Source organism: Meles meles, chromosome 20, assembly GCF_922984935.1.
Source record: "Meles meles chromosome 20, mMelMel3.1 paternal haplotype, whole genome shotgun sequence".
Lineage (NCBI taxonomy): Eukaryota > Metazoa > Chordata > Mammalia > Carnivora > Mustelidae > Meles > Meles meles.
Window position 1 is genome coordinate 32,197,630 of NC_060085.1, and position 27,809 is coordinate 32,225,438.

The 27,809-nt window shown below is 41.8% G+C and overlaps 1 protein-coding gene across 3 annotated transcripts in view; it reads left to right on the forward strand.

Moving 5' to 3' along the window:
* ATXN7 (ataxin 7) overlaps positions 1-27,809 on the forward strand; it is a 138,066-nt gene that overhangs the window by 19,438 nt on the left and 90,819 nt on the right. Inside the window, exons 2-4 of one of the 3 annotated variants that reach the window (XM_045991241.1) lie at positions 12,587-12,685; positions 27,037-27,351; positions 27,579-27,647. In XM_045991241.1, coding sequence (XP_045847197.1) covers positions 27,048-27,351; positions 27,579-27,647 — 373 coding nt within the window. In that variant the 5' untranslated portion in view covers positions 12,587-12,685; positions 27,037-27,047. Of the gene's footprint in view, positions 1-12,586; positions 12,686-26,581; positions 26,648-26,715; positions 26,736-27,036; positions 27,352-27,578; positions 27,648-27,809 lie in introns of those variants that run through there. The other 2 variants (XM_045991242.1, XM_045991243.1) reach the window with 2 other exon arrangements.

Below are 27,809 nucleotides of genomic sequence, written 5' to 3' on the forward strand. Positions count from 1 at the left end.
TGTAAAACTAAAAGTCTATGTTAAGAGCCAGTGCCCAGACCTTGGTTTCTAATTCCATTCTCCAGTAAAAGGAACCAGACATGACTTAATTCTATGGCTGGGCAGGGAATAAACAGAATGGGCCTGGAGCATCTTCTGATGCCAGAAAGCATGAAAGTGCTAAAACAAAACAAAACAAAACACAAAACACAGTAGTGGGGTATGTCAAATGAACATAGGCGCCTGAAAGAGCTCCTAGTGGGTCAAAGCTGGGACAGTTTAAATGACTAAATAACATAATTTTAAATTATAACCAAAGATAGAAAGTGAATAAAAATAAAAGATACACTATACATATAATATATAGTGTAATAATGTCAAAATAAATATGTAAAAATATAAATTATTAATAAAAAAGGGATATCTGTGTGTCCATACTGATATAAATGAATGATTGGATATGTACGCTAATAGGAGAGAATAGATAAAATCTTCCATGTGAGAAGAATTCCAAATGATTTTTGTCAAAAATCCTCCAAAAGGAGGTGAAACGTGACTGTCCATCCCTTAAATGTGGGCTGTGTTTCATGACATCCTTCTAAGGAACGTAGTATGGAAGGGGGTGGGGGGGACTTTATAGTGGAGAACCTTGACAGACACTACCCCAGCCAGCTGATCAAGTAAGTATGAACAATGATAAATGTACACTTGATATGATGTAATGAGAATGGCACTTTATCTCTGCGGTCTTCCTCCTCAGATCTGTTAATCCCATTATGATTATGAGAAAACCATTGGAAAATTGAGATAAAATATCTATAAAATATCTAACTAGAACTCCTCAAAACTGCTGTCAAGGTCATCAAAAAAGGAGTCTGAGAAACTATCACAGTCTCAAAGAGGGGTAATACAGAGTTGTGACAACTAAATGTAATGTGATAATCCTGTATGGGATTCTGGAACAGAAAAGGACGTTAGGCAAAAACTAAGGAAATCTGAATAAAGTAGGGACTTCAGGTAAGATAAATAGGACAGTGTTGGTTCATTAGTTGTGACAAATGTAGCATACTAACAGGAGAGGTTAGCAATCAGGGAAGTGGGGTGTAAGGTAAATAGGAACATGTAAAGTATTTGAGGTGTAGAGAGAACAACCTCTCTGTAAGCTTAGCATCATTCTAAAATTAACAGCTTATTTTTTTTTAAAGCTTATTTTTACAAAAAAACAGTGGCAAGAACAAGAGTCTCTAGTTCAGGTTTAATTTTCATCATGCTGGGAGCCTGAAGTAAATAAAAGCCCTTGGTGTCCTAGGCTGATTATGGTGTAAAGTGGGGCAACTCTTCTTTGCTGTCATCTTGACAGTTTGTTTGCAGAATCAGAATGCAGGAATTTTAAATGTTCTCCTGTGGAATTTCCTACCGGCATGACTTTTTTTTCCTCTTTGCTTCTGCCTGGTAGCAGTCCCTTGAGTGGCATTTGCTGTCCTAGTTAATCAGAGGGTAGGAGAAATGAAAAACTCTCCTCTTCCCCCTCCTATGAAGTTTCAATGGGCACTGGAAATGTAGGTCAAATTGCATCACTGTAGAAAGGAGTGAACAGGAAGGTATTTATGAAGAGCTGCCAGCCTCTCTTTAGATTCCGAGTTATGATGAGCCAGTGTTGAGCCAGATTAGGTGTGAGATACATGGAATCAGAGAGTCATGTTTTTGATGTAGTCCCAGAATGTTACATTTAATCAGTAATAAAAAGATTTCTGTCTGAAACCCTAGTGAAAATAACTTGTACTAGCTTTCTTTAATTTGCATCTGCCAGCTTCTGGAATTCTTTTTGTCTCTTATTTATTATTGGTATATTGAGGCAATTTATATTAATTTAGCTAGGGAGATGTTTGAATTGTAGAAATTATTGCCATGTGTACATAAAAAAGAATCTCTTGTTGGGTAATCACAGAAGTCTAATAATGTATTTTGCAAATTACGCATAATCATATGTGCAGTGGGATCTTCATTAGCGTACAGAAATCACAAAATATATATTTTATTTTTAACTTAGGTTTCAAGTACATCATCCTATGGCTTTCAATTTTTTGGGGGGCGGGCTTTCTTCCTTTTTTTAAAGATTTTATTTATTTGTCCGAGAGAGAGAGAGAGAGAGAGAGAGAGAGAGAACATGCACACAAAGAGCAGGCAGAGCAGGCAGAGGGAGAAGCTCCCCGCTGAGCAAGCAGCCCACTATAAGACTCAATGTCAGGACCCTGAGCCGAGGCAGACACCTAACTGACTGAGCCACCCAGGTGTCCTGGCTTTCTATTTTTTTAATGGCAAAATCTTATGGATTTTAAGATAAGCCCTTAAATACATGTTTGTATTTTTTTAACATTGTATACTACTTGTCCTTTGTTAAGACATCCAGATACTTGTTGCCCAAGTGCTTTATGTTACTTACATTTTCAGGAACAGTAAGCATCCTGACAACAAAACCAATTATAAAACCTACTCCATTTCTACTCTTTCCTTGCCTCTGTTAGGATCTGGGGTAGTTTGTATACAAAATGGAAAATCAGATGTCAAAATAATCGCACATGCTTGGGTTTTATTTAATCTTACAGGTTGCATAAAGTATTCTATGACTTATGTTTTCTAATCTAACATACTTCTAGTTATTTTGACTTTTTATTTTGAAATAATTAAAGATTCACAGGTTGCAAAGACAGTTCAGAGAGGACCTGGTTACTCTTCACCCCGTTTCTCCCATCAATTGCATCTTTCTTATCTATACAGCACAATATCAAAACCAGGAAGGTGACATTGGTATAAAACACATGTGTAGTTCTGTGTCATTTTATCTCATATGCAGACTTGTATAACCACTGCCACAATCACCACAAAAATCTCCCTCGTGCTGTCCTCTAATGGTTGTACTCATTCCATTACCTTTACAACTCCTAACTCCTGGCAACCACTAATGTTCTCTAATTCCATAATTTTGTCATTTTGGGAATGATACATAAATGTGATCTTTTGAGATTGGCATTTTCAGTCAAGGGTTTAAAAAGAATCTTATTTTAAAAAAAGTATCAGTGTTAAACATTTAAAAAAATATATATTTTAAAGATTTTATTTATTTATTTGACAGAGGGAGACACAGCGAGAGAGGTAACACAAGCAGGGGGAGTGGGAGAGGGAGAAGCAGGCTTCCCACTGAGCAGGGAGCCCGATGTGGGTCTCGTTCCTAGGACCCTGAGATCATGATCTGAGCCGAAGGCAGATGCTTAATGACTAAGCCACTCGGGTGCCCCTGAAAACATATATTTATTTTTAAAAGAAGTTGTTGTCCAGAGTTTGATTCACTAATTTTCAAACCTGTACTTTTCTAGCTTGGGTATTCTATACTCTGTTGCTATATTTGAACAGCAGTTAAAGTCGCATGTGCCGACGTATTAGCTGATTATAGCATTAACTTCTTTGCCTACTGTTAAAAGATAGTACTGCAAAGTTAAAGGGAAAATTACCGCAGGAAAAGCCCATCCCGTCAACGAATTAAATATTGCAATTGTTTACGAAGCAGGAATAAGAAAACCAAATGTATACTTTAGTTATACCAAATAAAGTAACTGAGACACATTTATGTTCATTTCTTGAAAGAATTTTTCAAAGAAAGACTCTTTGGAACATGATATTTAAATAAATAGTAGTTTAAATATGTATGTTAATTAGATAATGAAAGATCAGAGAATTGCTATACAGATCATCCTCAGCTTGTAATGGGGTTACAATAAACCATCATAAGTTGACAGTATTGTTAAGTGGAAGATGCACTTAAACCACCTAACCTGGGGTGCCTGGCTGGCTCAGTCAGTACAGCATGGGTCTCTTGATCTCTGGGTTTTAAGTTTGAGCTCCACTCAAAAGAGATTTCTTAAAAATAAAATCTTTTTTTTAAACGCCTAACTCAGCTAATATCATAGCTTACTCCAATCTACCTTAAACCTGCTTATATTAGCCTACAGTTGTGCAAAATCATCTAATACAAACCCTGTTTTATAAAAAATGTTACTGTCACATGTAATTCATTGAATACTGTGCTGACAGTGAAAACAGAATGACTCTGTGGGTACAGAGTGGTCGTAAGTTGTGTCAGTTGTGGACCCTCATGATTGCAGGGCTGACTGGGGCTGTGGTGCTGCTGCCCAGCATTACGAGAGAGTGTCATACCACATACAGCTAGCCTGGGAAAAGATCCAAATCCAACATGCTAAGTATGGTTTCTACTGAATGTGTATTACTTTTGCACCATTGTAAAGTTGAAAAATCATTAAGTCAAAACATTGTTAAGTCAGGGACCTCCTGTATGTGGTTAGTGTGAAATGTAACATATGAAGGTCAGTGTCTTCATCATGTTAATACTATCATAAGCAGGAAATGGAGTCCTGTGGTAGATGAAGGATGGGAACAACCAACCTCAGGGGGAACAGATCTTCCTTAGATGACTATATGTTGTTTTCTAACAAAATATAAAAATTATGCTAGGAGCTGTAGGAGGACACATTAGTGTTTCATTACAAATGATACCGTGACTCTAGGGAATCCCATGTGGCCAGACCTATGTAACTGAGCAAATAGAAGGTGAGTCCCCAGGCACCATTTTGCAGCTCACTGGCAGTGAAGGAGGGATGTGAGCACTCACTCCTTGGCTTGCCCAGAATTCGTGTTCCTGAAAGTTGTGTCAGAGCATATTTTTCATAAATGAAGTCTATTGTAATTGGCAAATGATCTTAATTTGGCTCTAGCTCCTAACATTTTAGACAGCCTTCCTCCCTGTAGGAAAATAGTCTTTGTAGTTAAAACAACCTCTACCTACCACTTTACCACTTTAACATTTTCCTTTCTTTCTTTCTTTTTTTTTAAGATTTTGTTTACTTATTTGAGAGAGAGGAAGGGAGAGGGAGCCAGCCAGGGAGCACAAGCAGGGGGGCAAGGGCAGAGGCAGAGGGAGAAGCAGACTCCCTGCTGAGCCAGGGACCTGATCCCAGGACCCCGAGATCATGACCTGAGCCAAAGTCAGATGCCTAACTTACTGAGCCACCCAGGTGCCCCACCACTTTAACATTTTTCTTCTGATCATCCTTGTTTTTTTCAAGCAGCGTATCATTGTACTTAAAATAGCCATTGGGATGGGGAAAAGGGAAGCAATCATTTATTGATCAACTGTATGCCAGGCACTGTACCAAGTGTATTAAGTAACCACAGCAAAAGAGTCAATTTTCTTGGTCAGATTTACTTAAGAGGCCTGCTGCTCAAAACAGAATGTATACGGTATATATACACATATTTGAAGTTATATATATATGAATATATATGCCAATTTATATATAAGTAGGTAATTAAAGAATATATATTAATTTGCATATTCATGAGACAATGTGTGAAGTGATATGGAATATAAGAATATAAAACCATTAGCAGCTCTCTATCCAGATGAGGAAAACCAATTATAAGAAGAAGTTATAGAAGACAAATCAGTTAACTATAGGAGTGAAAACTGCTCAACCCATCAATGCAACATATATAATAAGGCAGTCCATAAGTAATTACCAAATAAGTCCTTCAATTGTAAGTGCTGTAGTTTTTCAGAAGAAGAAAAGATTATTGATTTCTGACCCTTGGTTGTGTCACCTGTAAAATGCAGATGATACCTACCTCATTGTGAGAAGTGAATAAACTCTGTAAGTAAAAGCCTTATTATATATATTGTCTGTTAGTACACCTTCAATAAATCATAGCTGTACTGTTAATAATGAAAATTACAATAATAGCAGCAGCACTAATACTGTATTAGGGTGGGCTGACTGTTGTTACACAAAACTGTAGTAGCATAATAAAATCCATGTTCATTTCTTACTCAAGTTGCAGCTCAGTGTAGTTTGGCAAGGAGGCTCTTGCTTTACCCAGTCATTAAGGGGTGAAGTTTTGTGGCTCTGCCCACCTACGGACTTGGATCCCTCTCCGTTTTACCAGCCTAGCATATGAGAGGCTAAGAATCAAAACAAGGAGGTTTATATGGATCCAGCCTAGAAGTGGATCCCAATGTTTCTCTTCATATTTTAAGGACTCTCATAGTTAGGCCTTCCTGCAATGGTTATTGGGAAATTTAGTCTAATTGTGTGTTTTGGAAGATGAAGAATGTAGATATAGGTTGGCATTGGCAGTCTTTATCACAAATAATATTTAGAAAGCCTTATTAAAGAGGCAGGACTTTTCCTGGATCTTTTAGAGAAGCCAGTAAGAGTTGTAGGTTGCCCAGGCTACCTTTATTTAGGTGGCCTTACTTAAAGACAAGGGTAGAAGAATTAAAAAACAAACTCCAAAAAGCCCCCAAAACCCTGCAAGCATTATCAATAAAAATTACATATTTAATGCACTAGCAACTGTCTCTGCTGTGAGCCATTTATTTGGTAGTGACCTTGGGCAAGCCATTTTACTACTTTAGACCTCCATTTCCTCACTTCTAAACGTTCTTCATAGAGGTGTGGTGAACGTTAAACAGGACAGTGCACGTAAAGTACTTAGCACAGGGGCTGGCCCAGAGCAAACAAAGTTGTACCTGCAGTTGGTACTGTTGATAAGTATGCCTCCAGAGGAAAATACTTGCTGGCTGTTCATTTATTTGACATCTTTCCTAAAGGACTGTGTTAGAGTAGCAAAGAATGATTTGATTGAGTATGTGGATTTTAGAATTCTATAACCCTACTCCAGTAATAGGAAATTAATGTCCCCTTGGCAGAATATTGGGGGAGAAACCCTTTCTGTCCCTCCCAGGCTCCCCTCTTCCCTGTCAACACCACAGACTTTTAATTCTCCTATCAAGAGGACAGCAGGAGTCAGGGACTTTACTTTTTATCCCTCCTTCCCCTTTTTCGTCAATAGGTGGATTTGGCCAGGAAGAGTGAGGGTAGGTGCCAGAACAGCCCCATATTACTCAGGCGTAATTGCAAGTTCTTAGCAAGGCAGGAACATCCCACCCTAGGCCCGCGTTATTTTGAGTGGTTGGGTAGCTGTCAGAGCCTGTGGTTCCACTGAATTCAGTTCTATTCAGCAGGCATTTATTAACACTTAGAATATCAGGCCCTGGGGATGCAGAGAGGAAATGTTGCAGACCTGGCCTCAAAGAAGCCCACTTAGGGTTGTAGGTGTGATGGTCCAAAGAGGCTGGATGTGAGTTACTGGGAAGGTAAGAAGGAAGTAGTTCAGGGTGGTAGGAAGAGCAGGTATGGAGGAACAGAGGTAGGGATTGCCATGCAGGGTAGCAGTAGAAGGAACGGGTTTCAGCTCCACTTTCGTATGCTGCTGCCACAGTTCTACCCCTTCTGGGCCTCATCTCACACGTCTCAGCAAGGATAGTAAAAGTTCCTGTGTTATAAGAACTGGGAGGATTAAGTTTAGAGAATACAGGTAAAGGGTTTACTGTGTGTTGAAACTGGGCGCATAGTAAGTGCTTAGTGAATGTCAGCCACTGTTACTGTCCTGTGCTTTTGTAATTGACTTGCAAATCTCCCGACATGAGCAAGTATTTTGCATAAATCATTGACTTTTTATTATATTTTTGCTTTTCCTTAAGGCTAATGGTGAAATAGTATACTGTAGTCACACTTGATGGGCAGATGGCTTACCCCTCAGCTAAACGGAGGGAGAGCCCGGTTACCTTCAGTGAAGCCTGGGAGAGGTGAGGCTTGAGATAGAAGAGTCATATGACCGAAAATGTCAAGGGAAGTGAGGGATGGCTACGCTGAAATCTTTCCTGAGAAGGGAGGAGCTGAGTGTTTATGGAAATGGTCTGGGGCCAGGCACTGACAGAAGATGGAGGCTCCTTTGATGCAGTTTTGCAGAGGGTCAAGCAAGCTCTATGACCAACTGCAGGGACTAAAATGTATTCTGGAAACCTAGGCCAGAGCTATTGGAGTCCTTACTAGAAGTCATTTCAGCTCCCTGTTCAGCAGTTACATTTTCATACTCTCATTTGGTGTTCAGTGGAGTGACCCTGAGAACAGACCCTGTAGTTCAGGAGGTGGGAGAACTCCAGCTGACCTTTGAAGAGGCAGATGCCCAGAAGCACCATTGAAAAGTCCAGTTGTGTGGTGCATAGCGTTTTATTCTTAAGTTTGCTTTGCCAGGGAGAAAGCTTGTCCGGTGAAAACAATGAAGAAAATGAGTAAACTCAGGGCCGCATTACTTCATATTTTGGAGCATTACAGGTGACACATAATCTGTTTTTAAAAAATGTTTGGTCTGTGGTGTTTCATGTGGGAGAAGAGCCTGAGGATTATCACATGGGCCAAAGGTCACACAGAGGAGATAGGTGGATAAGGAAAACAAGTAATGCAGCCAGTGGAAACTTTGAAAAGAACATGCCCTGTGAGTGACAAGGGGTAGCCCGGGACAGGAGAGTTGCCCCCTGTGGCCACATTTTTTTTTAACTTTCCAAGAGAAAAAGGAAATTTGGAATTTTATATTTTAGCAACAAATTCCTTTTTTCCCCTAAGGTCACTAAAGTAACAGAGACCATAAAGTGAACTGTTTTAGGCCTGTGGACCTGTTTGCAGCCGGCATCAGAGAGTGGAGAGAAAGATGTATAGCCCCAGGGCTAAGCTGCACAGCTGAATACACGGTCAGCTCTGGTGCCATGCACAGAACCTTGCATGGAGCACACGCTCTGCATGTTTTTACTGAATAAATATGTGGGGCAAACCTCTGTTGCTCGTCGGTCTTTCCATGCATAGAATGGGCAGATTGGAGCTGGCCTTCCCTCAGCTCCAACTTAGAAGATAGAGGATCTGGTTGGAACTTGTCTTGCCCTCCTGCAGGACCCTCTCTACCCTGTTCTCTTCTCCAAGCACCTAGGTAGGTACCTAGGGGTTCACGCTTCTAGATTTTAAGAAGGTTTAAGAAATAAAAAGAAAGTTCGTATTGGTATGCTTCAGTACAAGACTGATTCAGTTTAGCCTGGTTTTCTTTCCTCTATCACAGTTAGTGCATTTTTGTTTAATTTTGACAGACTTGACTGTATAATAAATAATTACAGTGAGGCTCTCAGAGTCTTACAATTACATAAAAATATTCTAGAAAATAAAGGTTGATATAACATTGCTCATGTAACAGTGTGGGCTTTTCTCTGTTTAGAGATGAGAGGATTTTTCTGAACCCTTGAGCATTTCACAGAACCTCTTTTTACAACAAATTCTGGTGATATCTGCCCTTTTTAAAACAAAAGTTTTCACTGTCTCGAGCAAGATTATTTTTGTTGCACTTATGAAGAATCAGTTAACATTTAAGTTGAGAAGAGAGGAGCCGTCTACTTTACAGGTCTGTGGGATTCTTAAACCCTTGGGGAAGGAAATGCTTTGGGTCTCTGGAGGACTGTACCTGGGACAGGAAAGTCCAAGAGCAGCGCCCCCTTCTCCCCAACAACAGAAACTCCCCCCCCCTTTTTTTTTTAATTATTTATTTATTTATTTGACAGAGAGAGATCACAAGTAGGCAGAGAGGCAGGCAGAGAGAGAGGAGGAAGCAGGCTCCCTGCGGGGCAGAGAGCCCGATGCGGGGCTCGATCCCAGGACCCTGAGATCATGACCTGAGCCGAAGGCAGCGGCTTAATCCACTGAGCCACCCAGGCGCCCCATCTTTTTCCCTTTCTCTCTTCTGGGATTTCGTGGTCTTCTAGGTTGGATTCTCTCTGAGCAGCATGTTTATTCTCTTCGCTGACTGGCTTTTTCTTACAGACTGAGAGTACATGGGCAGTCGAGCCCAGAGCAGAACCTCTTCATTCCAAATTTAGTTCCAAGGAGAACAAATGGAATATCTCCGTTTGGGTCATGTGTCCTTTGGCCAAAACAGAGGAGGAGTTTGGGATCACATAATACAAATACTATGGGGGTGCCTGGGTGGCTCAGTGGATTAAGCCGCTGCCTTCGGCTCAGGTCATGATCTCAGGGTCCTGGGATCGAGTCCCACATCGGGCTTTCTGCTTGGCAGGGAGCCTGCTTCCCTCTCACTCTCTCTGCCTGCCTCTGCCTACTTGTATCTCTCTCTGTCAAATAAATAAATAAAATCTTTAAAAAAAAAAATACAAATACTATGTGGCAGAGAGTTGAGAATTACATAGTACTTAGTTTGAAAAAGGGTCACCATGGGCTAGGCAGCTCCTCTAGAGAAGAAGGGCATCTTCTACAATCTTGCCTACTCCCCCCCTCCCCCCAATAAGTAAATGTATGCTTCTCTCAGGACTTTGGAGAAATTCAAGTTAGAATTTTTTTTCTTTTTCTTTTTTTAAGATTTACTTACTTGGAGAATCTCAAGCAGATTCTCCTATTGAGCACATAGCCCGATGTGAGCTCGGCTTGATCCCAGGACCCCGAGATCATGACCTGAGCCAAACCAAGAGTCAGATGCTTAACTGCCTGAGCTACCCAGGCATCCCGATATCTTTTTTATTTCCTTCTCTCCCATCTCTAACTGCCTGTCATTTAAAAACTATCTTATTAAAAATATATTTATTGAATGTTTGTTACATTTTAACTGGTAAATGAATAAAATATGTCCAGTTGTATGTTTCTATTCTTAGAAAATGCTTTACATTCTGCCTTTTAAACAATATATCTTTGTCTTTGCAAAACAAAATTAAGTCACTGTTTAGGCAGTTTGGTATACTGGTAAGGGAACTAAATAACATCAAAGGCCTCCCTCTAGTTCCAATTCCAAACCATTTATTTACTGGGCAATCTTGAGCAAATTATGATCTCTCTCAGTTTGTTTCCTTGCTTGTAAAATGGGGACCATAACAAGAGCTCTTTTGAGTACAGTGTTCTTGTGAAGATAAAAAGAACATATACAAACAGGATAGTTGCCTTTCTGCCCTCTGTTCTAAGAGAAGTTGCTATTTTTAAGTGCTTATTTTTAGTAACTGCCACTACCTTTTTTCCTCTAAGAATAGAATTTCCTTTAAAGCATTTTTGAGGTATGCAGGCTAGTAAATGGTGAATTCTTTTAAAGGTAAATGCTGTCTTGGGGACAATTTCATGGCACCCAAAATCTGATGACTTCCTTGGGTACTTTGGGGATATGGCTGGAATATCCTGATAGAAAACGGAAAAATAGCTTGACCCAATGAATTCATGCACAGAGTTTTATCTGATGCCAATGTTGTTCCACCTCTAGTCTACTCTGAAGGAATCACTGTCAGTGGGCCGAATGGTTATCTCTAACATAACATCTTTATTGGCTGTCTCTATCCTGGTAATTTTTAGCTTCCTTTGTGTGATTTTGCGTAGCTGTAAAGTATTTAAGATGCAGAGAAATGAATTTTGGCTCGGGACAGACATGTTAAGCAAGATAGTGGCTTTTATTGGAAATAAGGCAGAAAAAGAACACTAAAATGGAAATCAGAGAAAAATTCTAAAAGATAGGAGACTAGGAAGGAATTAGAAATCTAAGGAAGACAAACATCTGGCTTATAAAGATTGGAGGAATGATTACTGAATGCTTACATTACTGAATAACATTTTGTGGATGGATGAAACTGAAACTGTTTTTAAAAGGAAGAGGGAAAGGATATGATCCAGGATAACTTAAGAGCCAATAAAGATAATTATGAATAAATGTTCAAAACATGGTATAGGATTTCAGCTCCTGACTTTTAGAGTTGCTTTATTGGTGTCTCAGACCATAGACAATTTTGGCTTACTATCCTAGAGTAAAAGTTAAGCAAAACAATCTTCTTGCCATCCAGCCCTGGTATATAGCTTTTGAAGATTATAGGAAGAGAAGTATGTTAATAGTGAATTTTTCATATGAAATCAGCTTGCCTTATGGTTTATACCCTGACAGCATCTGCTTCATAGCTGTGTCATTACCTGTATTTGCTGTTCTTTCTCTTGTGCTGCCTGTCTGACTTGAAAACTGGCTTAATTTCTAACTCTAGTTGGTAACCTCCAGTCCCTTGACTCCTTAACTCAGTGCTCCTCTCCGAATTAATTTTAATAGTAACCACATTCTACTTGAAATATATATGTATGCATATCTATGGAGATACGTGCATGATGGAACACATAATTCCCTTGTGCTTTTTAGGAGGATGGCTTGAGTTTTTGTTTTCTGTGTATAGTGTTATGAATTACTTTTTTGAATTGCTGAATAATAAAGGACTGAGTGAGCTCTCCAAATAATAATCTCATTCAGTGTGTGTTTTAAATTTGTGATACTGACAGGTTTCATAGGAGCAGGCTCTCTGAATAACCATTTCAAAAATTAAGTGAAAAGTCATTAGTGGCAAATTACACACAATGATTTTAAGCCCCAGGAGGCTGCCTCTATGTACACATTGAATAGTCATTTGTTCTTAGGTTATTGTAAATATAGCCAGTTACATTCACTGTAAAAAGGAAAAAAAAATTGAATTGCATTTGTTGTAAAATTGGTAAGGCGCCTCTAATTTTAACACTTCGACATTTCAAGAGAGATACCATAATTTTGGAACATCTGGCAGCAAATGAGATTGTAGATTCCTGACTAGCTTTATCCATTGTTTCATCCTTTTCCCCCTTTTCTCTTTTTGTAGATCTAAACAGAATTAAGAAGGAAGAGCTTCCACAATCACAGCAGATGAAGATCCACTGGTGAACCAATCAGAATTTTTGGCCTGCCCTCTAAAGAAAAGGTAACTGGCTGTCCCAACATAGCACAGCCGAATAAATGCAGTGCTTCTGATTATAGCAGAGTTAGACTTTTACCAAAGGGTGATAGTTTTTAAAACTCAGGGTATCTCAGTAAGATCTCCAGTATAACCCTGAATATGATCTTGTAATATGAAATGACACTGAATTTAAGAGTACAATATTATTTGCTGTGTGTCAAAAGAAGAAGTGCTAAATGACCATCCCCAACTTATTAACACTGTAGGAAGACTTTAGAGATAGGACCATCTCCCACTGTCCATCTCTATCCACTTTTTCTTTGGAATTTGTTCAAAGACGTGCTCTTGTGTTTCTCTTCAGTTCCACTTTCCCTCACTCCTGTTTTCTTCTCTCTTCAAACAATGTTGACCCAGATGCTCAGAGCAGGGAAGATCCTAAGCGAATTTTAAAAGAAGCAGGAGTTCTTCAGACACACGCTCTGGGCCCAGAGCCTTTGCCTAGATGCCAGGTGGTGTGTGCTCATGAGCAGTCCCAGATCATTACAAAAATAACAGTCACTATTTTCTTTTTAAAGATTTTATTTTATTTATTTGACAGAGAGAGATCACAAGTAGGCAGAGAGGCAGGCAGAGAGAGAAGGGGAAGCAGGCTTCCTGCTGAGCAGAGAGCCCGATGGGGGGCATAATCCCAGGACTCTGAGATCATGACCTGAGCCGAAGGCAGAGGCTTAACCCACCAAGCCACCCAGGCACCCCAATAACAGTCACTATTAATTGAGTTTCTCACTACGTATTTGCCTTTGCACATTTAATATTAGGGGAGGAGGATGGTAAGTTTCACATACTGTGAAGAAGAGGAGAAAGTCCTGGAGGAATTTTTATTAAAACAAAAAATCCATTTTCCTATCTACTCCTGAGAGGAATGAGGGAGCTTGAGCTTAAGATGCAATGTAAGATGAGTCACTGAGGGATAAAACTGAGCATGATCCAAACAGGGAGGTTCAGCTTCTGAAATTGATCAACTTGTATATTTAGGCAACAAATGCAGTGCTTCAGTTAGGTTGAGGCAACTGTAGCAAAGATGGAAACATTTTGAACAACATGAATAGCTCATCCACAAAGATAACTTTACAAACAGAAACAAGAGCTTCAGGGAGAATGTAGCAGTTCTGTTTAGGTGCTTGGAACATGTGACAGGATGGCTCGAAGTCTTTTCCCTCAAAAGGGGCACCTAAAATTTTCTGACCTAAAGCTGAAAGGCCAGCATTTCAGAGGTATCCTTCAGGGATCATCAAAGTCATCACAAAGGATGGCATTCATTGTGGAATGTCTGGAAAGCACCAGGAAAGCAGCGGTTTCTTAGATGGTGGTGAGCAACCCGCAGAGGGTTGGGGGCGCGGTGAGGGTGGTGGTTGAGGGGAAGTAGGGAGGTAGAGAGAAAACACATTTGACAGAAATGCTAAAGGAGCTCTTTAGTCTGTAGTTGTTCAACTGAGCTTCTACTGTGAGCAGAGGGATTGTCCTTGAAGAGGAAAAAAGAATAGGAGGTGGTTTTCACAGGTTACAGTTATGACTTACTCTATTTTTTTTTTTTTAAGATTTTGTTTATTTATTTGACAGAGAGAGATCACAAGTGGGCAGAGAGGCAGGCAGAGAGAGAAAGGAGGAAGCAGGCTCCCTGCCAAGCAGAGAACCTGATGCAGGACTTGATCCTAAGACCCTGAGATCATGACGTGAGCCGAAGGCAGGGGCTTAACCCACTGAGCCACCCAGGTGCCCCATGACTTATTCTTTTTTGAATAGTATTCAGACAGAAATATTAATTTGGTACCAGGAAGTTAATGACAAGGGTCAGGAAAGGAGGAAGCATAACAAACTCAAGTCTGCAAGAAGTGTGATGAACTCAAGTCCAGACAGGTAGAGTACTGAAACGGGCCAGGTGGCACTGTGAGAAACTGTCAAATTTATGACCAGTCTGAAAGGGCAGCCCCTTTTCATGCCAACTGATTATAGGCCCAGTACCCATTCAGTAAATGTTTGAGTGCCCATCTATGTCATGCTGTGCTCTCTGGGCATTGGGGATTAATTAGCAAATCAGAGGGACAAAAGTCCCTGCCATTGTGCCACCTTTTTCATGGAAAGAAACAGATCATAGAAAATCTAGTAAGTAAATATATATAACTAGATGATGAGAATTGGCTAAAAAAAGCAGGTCAGGATAATGAGAATCATGTGTGCTGATGAGGGGTGGAGTTTTAGCATTAAATAAGGGTGGTCAGGGTAGGCTTTTTGAGAAGGTGAGATCTGTGCATTAAGGATGAAGGAGTGAACGTTGTTACGTGCAAAGGCCTAAAGCAGGAGCCTGCCTGGGCCTTCTGAGAAAGGTGAGAGCCGGAGCTGCTTGAGCAGGCAGGAGAATGGTAGGAAATAAGATCAGATAGGTACAAGACCAGTGAGTACAGCCTTAAAGGCCATCCCCTGGGCCTTTTATTCTGGGAGGAGTGGGATGCCACTGGAAGGTTTTGAGTAGAAGAATGACTTGATCTGACTTGTTTTTTTGTTTTTGTTTTTTTCTTTTTTAAGATTTTATTTGTTTGTTTGACAGAGAGGTAGAGCACACATGCTTATAGGCAGGGGTGTGGCAGGCAGAGGAAGAGGAAAACAGGGAGCTGGATGTGGGGCTCAATCCCAGGACCCAGACCTCCCGAGGATCATGACTTGAGCCCAAGGCAGACGCTTAACTGACGGAGCCACCCAGGCACCCCTGTGACTTTTTTAATAGAAGTGCTGTGGCTGCTATATTGAGATAGGCTGTAAGGGGCAAGGGTAAAAACCAGGTCAGCTGTGGTTATTGGGATCAGCCAGGCAGACTTTTAAGGGAGCTGAACTCAACTTCAGTTATTTTCCCTGAGTTTTTCAATGTTAGCAACTAATTTAAGAAAAACAGAATTTTTTTAAGAAAAATTTGAGTAAACCTAAATAAGCCTTTGGGATTCTGCCATCTGGTGACAGTTTGCTCCCTCACCTGTGGAAGTGGAGAAGGAATTCAGAGGATGAGAACTTTGGGACAGGCTAAATTTGGGAGGGTAAGAGTTAATTTGAAACTCACGCGAAAGCCTGACTTTGTTTAGCAGGTCAAAGTGAAGGAAGGGAAAGGTAATGGCATGCAATGATAGCCAAAAGGTAGCAACAACCCAGATGTCCGTCACTGATGAATAGATAAATTGTGGTACCTCCGCACAATGGGATATTATTTAGCCATAAAGAGGAATCAATTATAGATATGTGCTCCAACATGGATGAACCTTGAGAACATTATGCTAACTGAAAGACGCCAGACACAAAAGGCCCCATATTGTGTGGTTTTAATTATGTGAAAGATCCAATATAAGCAAATCTATTGAGACAAAACAGATGTGGGGGAGGGATGGGAGATGGGGAGTGACTGCTTAATGGGCACAGGGTTTTCTTTTGGGGTGGTAAAAATGTTCTGGGACACATAGTGATGACAGTTGTAGCAGGCTGTGTATGTACTAAATACCACTTAGTATACTTTAAAGTGATTAGAATTGTGAATTTTATGTTATGTGAATTTTACCTCAATCAAAAAAAAAAAAAAAAAGAATGGCATGCAGAAAAACATTTGAGAGATGTATATTTTAGGTTCTGTTTAGCTCAAGTGGAATCTTTGTAAGGGGGACTGATGGATGGTAAAGCTGGAAAAAGGATGTTGGGCCAGGTACTGAAAGGTGTTGCCTGTTAGAATCTCTTCCCTTGGAGGCTGCAAAGTATAACAGCATGTATTCCATGAGAAAGAATGAGACTAAAGAGAGGTTGGTGTTTTGGGAATCCCCGCTTCTGTGTTTCAGAGCAAAGTAAATGGCTTCTGGTCTTACTGATCTGTGATAACTGCTATTGGTAAAATTTTGTGACAATCATACAAAGGCTTCAAACAAAATTAATTTACGTGTTCTCCTTAAAAAAATACCCATATTATAGTTCCTAGTTTTAGAAAAGGTTGTTGTTAAAAAACATTTAGGTACCTATATGAGGAGATGGGATGTGTCAACTAACCTTACTGTGGTAATCATTTTCAGTAGGTGTATCAAAATATGCACATCTTAAACTTACATGTTATATTTCAGTTATATTCCAATAAAGCTGGAAGAATTGCAGTATTTTTTTTTAAATTTATTTATTTGACAGAGAGAGATCACAAGTAGGCAGAGAGGCAGGCAGAGAGAGAGGAGGAAGCAGGCTCCCTGCTGAGCAGAGAGCCTGATGCGGGGCTCGATCCCAGGACCCTGAGACCATGACCTGATCCGAAGGCAGAGGTTTTAACCCACTGAATCACCCAGGCGCCCCAGGAATTGCAATATTATATAAATATGTATGTTAATAAAAAGTTCCTTTAATTACATTCTTTCACTTCCAGTTTTCCTTAAGTCCAGAATTATCTAGACTGTTTCCTGTGCATAGACTTGTCATCCTCATCATTATTACTGTTTCACAAAAATAGGCATGTATTATGCAAGTACTTTGCAAGTAGCTTTTTTTTTTTTTTTAAGATTTTATTTATTTGACAGAGAAAGTGCTGTTCTAAGCATATTACACAGTTGACTCCTTGTAACAAGTTGATAAGGTAGAATACTGTTATGATACTGCATAGATGAGGTATAGATACTGTTATGATCCTCCTTTTATAGAGAAGCTGACTGAGGCAGAGACAAAACCTGTCCTGTTAAGGTCCAGAGTTAGGACCTAACCAACAAGCAAAGGAGTGGCAGAGGTAGACTGCAGGACAAGTTTCACTCCCACTGATGGTTGTCCTGAGGGACCTTGTGGCCAGTGGTGTGAGATCACAGAGATTTTTCAAAAGTCAATCTGGAATTCTGTGTGGAATTTTCCAAGTTTAATGTTGGCTTAAAAAAAAATTGAGATATAATTCAAATACCACAGATTCACCCATATAATAGTCTTTAATGTATTCATGGTATTGTATAACTGTCCCCTCAATATAGGTCTAAACATTTTCATTACTCCCAAAGGAGAACCCTATTTGCATCAAGTAGTAACTCCTCATTTTCCCCTCTCCAGGCCCTGAAAGCCACCTGTTTGTTTTCTGTATGTGGAGATTTGCCTATTCTGGATATTGTATAGAAATGAAATCATAAAAAAAAAAAAAAAAGAAATGAAATCATATAATATGTGGCCTTTTGTGTCAGGCTTCTTTTCCTTAGCTTGTTTTTTAGGCTCATCTATGTCGTAGCATGTATCAGTACTTTACTCCTTTTAGTGGCTGAATAATAGTCCATTGTATGGATATGCACAATTTTATTCCTCCATCAGTTGATGAACACTTGGATTGCTTCTACCTTTTAGTTGTTGTAAGTAATGCTGTTATGAATATTGGTGTACAAATCTGTGTTTGAGTCCTTGCTTTCAAATCTTTTGAGTATATATCTAGAAGTAGAATTACAGGATCTTATTGCAAATCTGTGTTTAACCTTTTGAAGGAGTGCCAGACTTTTCCACAGGGATTGTACCATTTTACATTCCTACCAGCAATATACAAGAATTCCAGTTTTTCTACATCTTTGCCAAGACTTGTTATTTTCTGTTTTGTTTTGATAATAGACATCCTAATGGGTGGGAATCAGTATCTCTTGTGGATTTTTATTCATATGACAGACAGAGGGAGCTTGTGCACAAGCAGGGGAAAAGCAGGCAGGGGGAGAGGGAGAAGCAGGCTCCTCACTGAGCAGGGAGCCTGAAGTAGGGCTTGATCCCAGGACCCTAGGATCATGACCTATGCCGAAGGCAGATGCTTAACCTACTGAGCTACCTAGGTAACACATGTATGTATTTCTGAAATGAAAAATGATATTGGATATCTTTTCCTTTGCTTGTTGGTTATTTGTGTTATCTTTTTGGACAAACGTCTATGAAATCCTTTGCCAGTTTTGAAAATTAGATTATTTGCCTCCCCCTGTTTTTAGGTTATAAGAATTCTTTATACGTTCCAGATATGTCTCTTATTAGAATACACAGTTTGCAAAAATTTTCTCCTTGTGCGTTGTCTTTTTATTTTCCTGAAGGTGTCCTTTGAAACCCAAAGGTTTAATGGTTTTGGTGAAGCCCCACTTATCTATTTGGCTCTGTTTTTAAGAAATACCTGGTAAGTCAGATTCTAGCTTACTAACCACTTACATATGGTTGCTGTCTTCTGCTGCCACTCCCCCACAGAAACCATTTGGAAAAATCCTAATGCTTTGTGAAAATACCTGTTTCCTAAGAAAACAAAAACACCTGTTTTCTGAAGTGGAGAGAGGCAAGAGACTCTGGAAAGTAGCAAAGGTAGACTCCTCAACAGTAGCAATTTTGTTTCAATTCTGTTTTTCTGCCTCTGCTGAAGTTCCTTTACTTAGAGCAGTTTGGTGGGGAGGAGGTTGTGGTAGAATGTGCAGAAGAGTCCTGCAGATTTTTAAATTGATCCATAAAAGGTTAAAGAGGTTAAACTGTCAGAAACTTTGCCTTCTTTCAGATTGTAGCATTTAAAATCAGAATGGCCATGGGGGTGCAGTAATTGTGTGTTTCTAGGAAGACAGGTTTAGGGACCATCACATCTATAAAGTCTTTTGGGTTAAGGTCTCCCTTCTGTATGAGAGAATATGTGTTAGGTTTAGGGGCTGAAGACAGAAAACTTTATTCATTCATTCACATGTTTAGTGAAAAGTAGTTAAATCTGTGTGCCATTAATGTTTGCTAAGAAAAGGAAGGTTTTATTTTGGCGGTGGACAGGGGATGAAAGCCTCTGTGGAACAGTCTGTCCTTTGGGAAGCAGTACAAACCCGATGGCTACAGGATCACAAAGAATGGGGAAAAGTCAGAGGGGTTGAATTTGTGGAATCTAGGACTTTGCTCAGAGCTGGAACTTTGCTGAGGAAAGAAGGAAGAAGATGTGTTGTTCCTTCCCTTTGCACTGACACACCTGTACTGTTAGTCCTAGAGTTCAGCCTTAAAGCATTTTGCTGACTAGTTGTGGGAACTGGCCACCACACACCCCAGGTTTGTGGGTAGGTACATTCTAAGCTCCCAATGACACCCTTATGTTGGGAATGCAAATGTTTGATCCCTGGGAAGACTAAGCATGTATCTCTTTGCCACCTTGATTTTGAGCATGAACTCTTTTTTTTTTTTTTTTAAGATTTTATTTATTTAGGGGCACCTGGGTGGCTCAGTGGGTTAAAGCCTCTGCCTTCGGCTCCGGTCATGATCCCAGGGTCCTGGGATCGAGTCCCGAGTTGGGCTCTCTGCTTAGCAGGGAGCCTGCTTCCTCCTCTCTCTCTGCCTGCCTCTCTGCCTGCTTGTGATCTCTGTCTATCAAATAAATAAATAAAATCTTAAAAAAAAAGATTTTATTTATTTATTTGTCAGAGAGAGAGACAGCACAAGCAGGCAGAGTGGCAGGCAGAGGCAGAGAGAGAAGCAGGCTTCCCACTGAGCAAGAAGCCTGATGCGGGACTTGATCCCAGGATCCTGGGATCATGACCTGAGCCGAAGGCAGCAGCTTACTCTACTGAGCCACCCAGGCGTCCCTCGAACATGAATTCTTAACCTCAATCCATGAAATCCTATGATTTAGAGGTGGAGATGAGTTCTCATGTGCTTAGTGTGAGGAATCGGGGAAGATTTTGCTAAAGAAATGGAATTTGAGGAGGTCCTTAGTTGAGCAAGTAGGATTTAAACCAACAGAGGCAAAGTATGATAAGTAGAGTGACCTTTATGAACAAAGCCTGGGCACCAGGGCTCTGGAGTGTGGAGCATGTTTGAAGCTATAGATTGGTCATTTTGGCTGGACTGTAGAGCACTCCTGGAGGGAGCACTGTGGTTGTGGTGAAATGGAACCAACTTGCGAGGGCCTGGAGTGCTAGATGAGAAGCTTTTACTGACTTCAGTGGTCAGTGGGGAGTCCCGACAACTGGTAGAGTGAGGACTGACATAACTAAAACCATTCTCATTCTGCAAGACTGACCTCACACTGTAGCGTGGTTCCATTAAAATTGGGACTTTCTGTGTGACAGACACGGTGTTAATAAAAAGAGCTAACACTTACAGGGTGCTTTTGTACTGTGAGTTTTCCTAATTTTCCTCATAAAGTAGATACTCCTGTTTTACTAATTTTATAGATGAGGAAATAGGCACAGAGAGGTTAAATGGTTTCCCCAGAATTACACCACATATGGTTGCGCAGGGATTCGGCCTGGGCAGACCGGCTCTAGAACTCATGTTCTTAACTGCTGGGCCCATAGGTGGTGATATTTACAGTCATGTCAGTGAAACCTGTATCAATAGAAAGATTTCAGAAATAATTTTTAACAATGTGTTTAATCTTTGCATTTTATTGCATCTGAGGCAGTGCACTAGAACTTTATATAGTCAGCTTCTTTTTATAGCTAAATGCTAGTCTGACTTCTCCATTTTTTCCCATAACTTTTTTCTATTCTTTCTCTCTCTTTTAGCTACTTAAAGGCTTTAAGTGAAGATTTTAAATCAAGTTTGTCAGTAGTTTAAAATTAGGGGCCAATATTAAGTCCCTAGAACACTTGGTCTTTATTCAGTTTAAAGTTAAAACTTACTATTTGTATTTTGTATTTTTTTATTTTTAAGATTTTATTTATTTGGGAGAGAGTGTGTGTGAGAGAGACAGCACAAGCAGGGGGGCTGCAGAGGGAGAAGGAGAAGCTGACTTCCTGCCAAACAGGGAGCCTGAAGCGTAGCCCGATGCAGGGCTTGATCCCAGGATCCCAGTGATCTGAGCTGAAGGCAGATGCTTAACCTAACTAAGCCACTGAGGAGCCCCTATTATTTTTATTTTTAAATTTTCTCTTCCTTCAGTTTGCTATTACTGGTGAATGTTTCTTTGGGAGAATTCACCTGTAGCTTACGCTTGTGATTAAGAAAGCAAACTCAGAACTCAAAATTTTGGATCTCTTGGCACCTGGGCACAGCTTATAGAATGAATATGTGTATAGGTTAAATCTTTAAAAAGGTAACTACCCATCATCCTTAAGTTTCCACCTCTGCAGCTATCCTTATTATTTCTAATTTTGCCTTTGGTTGTGAGCAATGCCAGCTACTGAGCTGAATTCAATTTCCTCCTTCCACTGTTCTCCCCCTGCTGGAGTAGAGGTATTCATGACAGGCTGCAAGTATTTCACTAGAGGGAGCATGGTTAAAGGGTCCTTGCCTGCCAGCCCCACATGCGGAAGAGAGCAGAGCCCTGGCTCTGGAGAAGAAAGGAAGAGAGAGAGAGGTGTGGTCAGAGGAAGGAGAGAGGATATGAATAAAGGCTCAGCCAATTTTAGGAGAAATAAAGAAACCAAAACCAACACATTCCTAATTCAGGGGATCTGAGTTTCTTGTTACTCAAATAACTGCAATCCTTTGGGGTTGATAATGGAGAATCTCTGTTACCAACCCTGTAATTTGCACAGATAAATATACTGTAATTACTGGTTTTCAAGTTTAGTAAAATGTTGTAGTGGGACCTGTGGTCTTTTTTTGTTTGTTTGTTTATTTGTTTTGTGTTGTTTCACTTTCCAAATAAAATGGCTGGTTGTATGGGGTGCATCTTAGAAGTTTTGGACAGTTTCAGCCATTTTACGTAAAACCGAATTTAAAGACTGGAAAAGATCAACTTCTATTTTTTTCACTTAGTGATGCCTTTGGCCTTTGAACAAAGCATTTTACAAGTGAATCTGCTGTGCAAAGAATACTTTTTGTAAAGAGAGACCTTGTTACCCTTGGCACCTACTGGGAACATCCCTAAATTTGGATGGTGAAGTAAGGCCATATTTTAAATGCATCCCTGGAAGGGATGAAATGCCCAGAATTTGGCAGCATTTCACATCTGACGGCCTAGTTCTTAAGCCACATACAGTCTAATTGGTGGTGACAGCCTTTTGCATAAGAGCATTTTGATGAATTAAATTTTTTCCCCTACTTCTTATTCTTATCAGGTCCTCAACAAAATTACTGTGTTGTGTTTACCTTGTGCGGGTCAGCGCCAGATATGTGTTAGGCAATCAGGAAGTGTTTGAAAAATTGAGTCCTCATTACTCAGACCTTATGAAACATATCATTTATCTGTACGGATGGGTAGTGAAGATCTTCAGAGCTGTAAGACATCACCAGTACACTAGTAGGAACACGGATTGATAGCATACAAGGGACACTACTGTATTAAAATAATTACATTAAATGAATACAAATTGTATTGGTAATTTTCATTTTAAATATTTGGGTGTGGAGGAGGGGTATTTAGGTAAGAAGTCATCAGGTTTTTTTATTATGGCCTGGTAGGTAAAATTTGAGTGTCTGCTGTGCTCTTCTTTATAGACCCATGCCTTATTTATAAGGAGTAGTTTGGAAATGTTGCCCAAATTTGCATATCAGAACACTGTACTTTCTCAGTTACCAGTTTTGACTTTTGTCGTGACTCAGTTGAACTATTGGGAAACCCAGACCAACTATGGATATCAGAGTCTGGGAGGATTTAGGACGTACTTATGGGTGAAGACAGTGCAGTAAGATGCATTGGCTGCAGCAGAATAGCATTGGTGGGCAGGTGCCAGAGTTACCTGTTATTCTTTTGGTACCCACATCTTCAACTTTAAATTCAAATAAATTTCATAGATAAGAATTGATCTGGGTTGCTTAGTTTGATATTAGACCCTTATGATAGGGTTTATTTTGTTTTAAGCTTTGTACCAAGTGCTTTCTATGGATCTTTTCCTCAGAAGAATCCTGGCTTTATCTCGATTTTCCATATTAGGAGGCTGAAGTACAGACAAGTCAGGTTAGGTCATTTGCTCTGATGACAGTTTGTAAGTAGAAGAGCCAGTGTATGGACCCAGAAAAAATTCATAGCACCTGGCTTCCAGAGCCCTCCTTCATTGTCCTTATTTGTAAGTTGCAAGAAATACAGCTTCTACCATATACAGTTTTGAATATCAGGTGCGATAATACAGTAAGGTACCTTGGGCAGTGCTTGGCCCCTAGCGGGTACTCAGTACTGCTTGTTGTTATTATTCACAGTTTCTCATAATAACTATCATAATGCTAGGAGGATATTTAGTATTTTTCACTTAAAGTCCTGTTGTGTTTTCTTTATTAAACCACTCAAAAACTATGAAGAAAAAAAAGAGGTATTGAGCAACAATAAGGACAGAAGGCGAAGTATGATAAAGTGCTATGTTGAGCCCATTGGCTAAAGGTTGTATTAGTGAATCTTGAAGGATTTCACATGTAAAAACAGGGAAACCAAGACGCGTCTTGGGGAAGTTAGTCTGTACTTCATGTTTGCCATTCTTCCCCTTATTTTTGTTCTCACACTGCTCTCTCAGATATTAGAAGGGCTATACTCAAAAGGCCAGCTCCCTTTCGTATCTATATAGCTGCGTGGCCCTAAGCTTTTTTTTTTTTTTAAATGGCAGGTCCAAATGACATTAAAATTCAAATTTTCATTTATCTTAAATACTGAACTAAAAAATTCAAAGCAATTAATAAACTGTGTACTTTAATCTAGGAAAACAGAAATTGGACATTTTTATGTGATTCTGTAAATTTTTCAGTGCTTTGGGATGAATGAAAAGTTGAAAGTACAATGAGAACTTCCTTTTCCAGTATTGAGGGCCTATATTAAGAGGTAGGAACCCTTGATACTAACAGGGTTAATTACATGTTTTGCCCAGGCATTTTTCTCACTGGTAACTTCTACAGGAAGTTAAGGCCTTAGAATGATTTTATCCTTCCAATTATTTCCACCATTTTTGGTTATTTTGTTTTACTACCTTTTAAAAAAAATTTAAGATGTTATTTATTTATTTATTTATTTAGAGGGTGTGTGACTGGGGGAGAAGCAGAGGAAGAAGGAGAGAGAGAATCTTACGTAGACTCCACACTGAGCCCAGAGCCGGAGAGGGGTTTAATCTCACTACCCTGAGATCATGACCTGAGCCAAAATCAAGAGTCAGACACTTAACGACTGACCCCTGTATTTACTACTTCTTAGATAACGACAGAAAGCATGCATAATTTCACTTTTTGGAACTTAGGTTTGCATGCAATCCAGGAAAATTTTACACTGTTATTTCTAAATCTTTATAAAATAAAAAATGCATGTGTAAGTGTATATATGTATGTGTGTATTTTTTTTTAAAATTTTATTTATTTGACAGAGATCACAAGCAGGCAGAGAGGCAGGCAGAGGGAGAGAGGTGGAAGCAGGCCTCCCGCCAAGCAGAGAGCCCGATGCCGGGCTCGATCCCGGGACCCTGAGATCATGACCCCAGCCGAAGGCAGAGGCGTAACCCACTGAGCCACCCAGGCGCCCCTGTATGTGTGTATTTTTAAAGCTTGTAAAATTTCAGCTGAAATTCTTTAAGAGCCCTGAATTAAGTTTAGGTTGCAGGAACATTTCCTTCTTAATTTTTGCTCTTATTTTTGTTTCTGCAAGTTGGACTTTCTTTCTGTAGCAGAGAAGTTGGCCACCTCTGTCACAGCAGATATTCAAAATAAAAAACACGAAACCTTCTGCTTCCCCACCTAGAGAAAGCACCTGTAAGCAAACAACTATGACACATCTGCCTCAGGAGTGCTGATATTATTGCCATGTGAAACCTGGTCAAATCCTTGTTCTGTCTCAGACTTCAGATTCTCCCACCAGTTTGAAACAACAGAGCACTTATTAAAGGTGCCTGGTGTGGTCTGCTGCTGTTTCAAGTACTTCACATGCTGTAATTTATTAAGTAGACTTTTTAAAAAAATTTTATTTTTATTCATTTGACAGAAATCACAAGTAGGCAGAGAAGCAGGCAGAGAGAGAGAGAGAGGAGAGAGGAGGAAGCAGGCTCCCCGCTGAGCAAAGAGCCAGATGCGGGGCTTGATCCCAGAACTCTGGGATCATGACGTGAGCGGAAGGCAGAGGCTTTAACCCACTGAGCCACCCAGGCGCCCCTATTAAGTAGACTTTTATTTTGCTCTCTTTACGTATCACTTAAGCAAAAGCTTTGCATCCTGTGTGTGTGTGTGTTGGGGAGGGGTGCTAAATTTTGTGGGTTAGTGCTTAATTTAGTGTACAAAACCTGACAAACACTATCTTCTAAACACATTTTCTAGGAATGCTGTATATTCTCCAAGCCCTGGGTTCCCGCCCGCCCAAGCAAAGGCAACTATGAAAAGGGAGGGACTAACAACTCGAATTAAAAACGAGTTCGATTTTAAAATGGCAAGATTCCACCCCCCCTCTGGGGCGGGGGGCGAACAAATCACTTCTAGGGGCAGTGGAAGGGGAAACAGAGAAATTTCGGATAGTGCCTCCAAAACATGTACACGGATTCAGTTCCGTCTCTCTCTCTTCATCTTACACTGATTTTATGGTCTCTTTGCTAAATGAGAAGTTCAAGTTCCCCGGGCGCACGCTGTGACCTCTAGTGGTGGGCATCGGGCGAGCATCAGGCTTCGGGCTGACACCTGGGATGGCACCTGGGCCGCATTTCCTTGCCGGCCCGTGGTTTCCTACATATTAGGCGGCGGCTTGCCATTCATGCTTTTTGACAGCTGCGCGGCCGCCCGCGAGCTGAGAGCGAAGCGCTCCCTGCACCAGCCCCTGCGCCCCTGGTCCAAAGCCCCTGGCCGGAGGGCCGGACGGCGACAACACTCGATGGTGCTTCGGGGCCCGCCGGCCCGCTCGCTTCTCCATAGGTGGCTGCGTTTCCGACTTCGCCCTGGCTCCACTCTGGGGGCTTGACGTGCAAACTTCGCCCGAGCGAGCTGAGAGGGAGGGACCGGCGAGGGGGAGGAGGCGGCGGGAGGCGCCTCTGCTTAAGGGAGCCGGTCGGGCGCCGCCGCTCGGACGGACGCGCGGACGGAAGGAAGGAGCGGGGCCGCCGGGCCCGGCCCGGGGATGCGAGCGGCCTCAGGGTGGGCAGCCCGAGGGTCGGGGATGCGTCTTTGGGCCTCCCCGCCGCGGGCAGCCGAGGCGGGAGCAGCTCCGGGCGCCGGCCTCCGTGTGGGTCTCGGCGGCAGAGTCATGCAAGGGACCCTGCGCCGCGGTGGCGGGCCGCCGGCGGCTCGTCCCCTCCCCCGAGGGGCCACGGGAGTCGAAAGCGAAAGCTATCCCGCGCCGCGGACTTTGCGCCCGGGGCGGGGGGTGGCCCGGGAGGAGGCGGGTTGGGAGGGCTGGGCAGCCGGGGGGCGCTGTCAGCGCGCCCCACCCGGCCTGCGGGCCGCGCACGCCGCCGGAACTCCCCGGCGCCTCCTTAAAAGCGGCCCCCGCGCGACTCTTTTCCCCCTTTTTTGTTACATTGTAGGAGCGGAAAGAATGTCGGAGCGGGCCGTGGATGACGTCAGGGGGGAGCCGCGCCGAGCGGCGGCGGCAGCGGGCGGAGCAGTGGCGGCGGCCGCCCGGCAGCAGCAACAGCAGCCTCCGCAGCCCCAGCGGCAGCAGCCGCCGCCGCCGCCGCGGCGCCTCCGGCCGGAGGACGGCGGCCCCGGCGCCGCCTCCACCTCGACCGCCGCCGCAATGGCGACCGTCGGGGAGCGCAGGCCCCTGCCCAGTCCAGAAGCGATGCTGGGACAGCCTTGGAATCTGTGGGTCGAGGCTTCCAAACTTCCAGGGAAGGACGGTGAGTGTCCACGCCCTCCTGTTCCCCAAGTCTCCCCCTGTCCTCCATCCTCTGACCCTTTCCCCCTCCCCCCACCCTGTGACCCGCCCCTTCGGGGGTCAGAGATGCTATCGCTCGGTTGGGGTACGCGGAGGTGCCCGCACCTACTCCGTGCGTGCGTCAGCGTGCGTCACACTCCCGGCCACTGATCTGCCTTTCCCCTCCTCCTGTGTGTGTGTATCTCCTAGGGACGGAATTGGACGAAAGTTTCAAGGAGTTTGGGAAAAACCGCGAAGTCATGGGGCTCTGTCGCGAAGGTGAGTCCAGCCTCCCACTGGAGTTTCTGCAAGCCCTGAGGAAATTTCTTGCCGGCTTCGCCAGGGTGGGAGACTTTATCCCATCTTACCGACTCCTTATCCCCGTGAGGATTCTGCTGTCTGAGGAGGAAGAAGGGAGAGAGCGGAACGTTGGGAAAATCT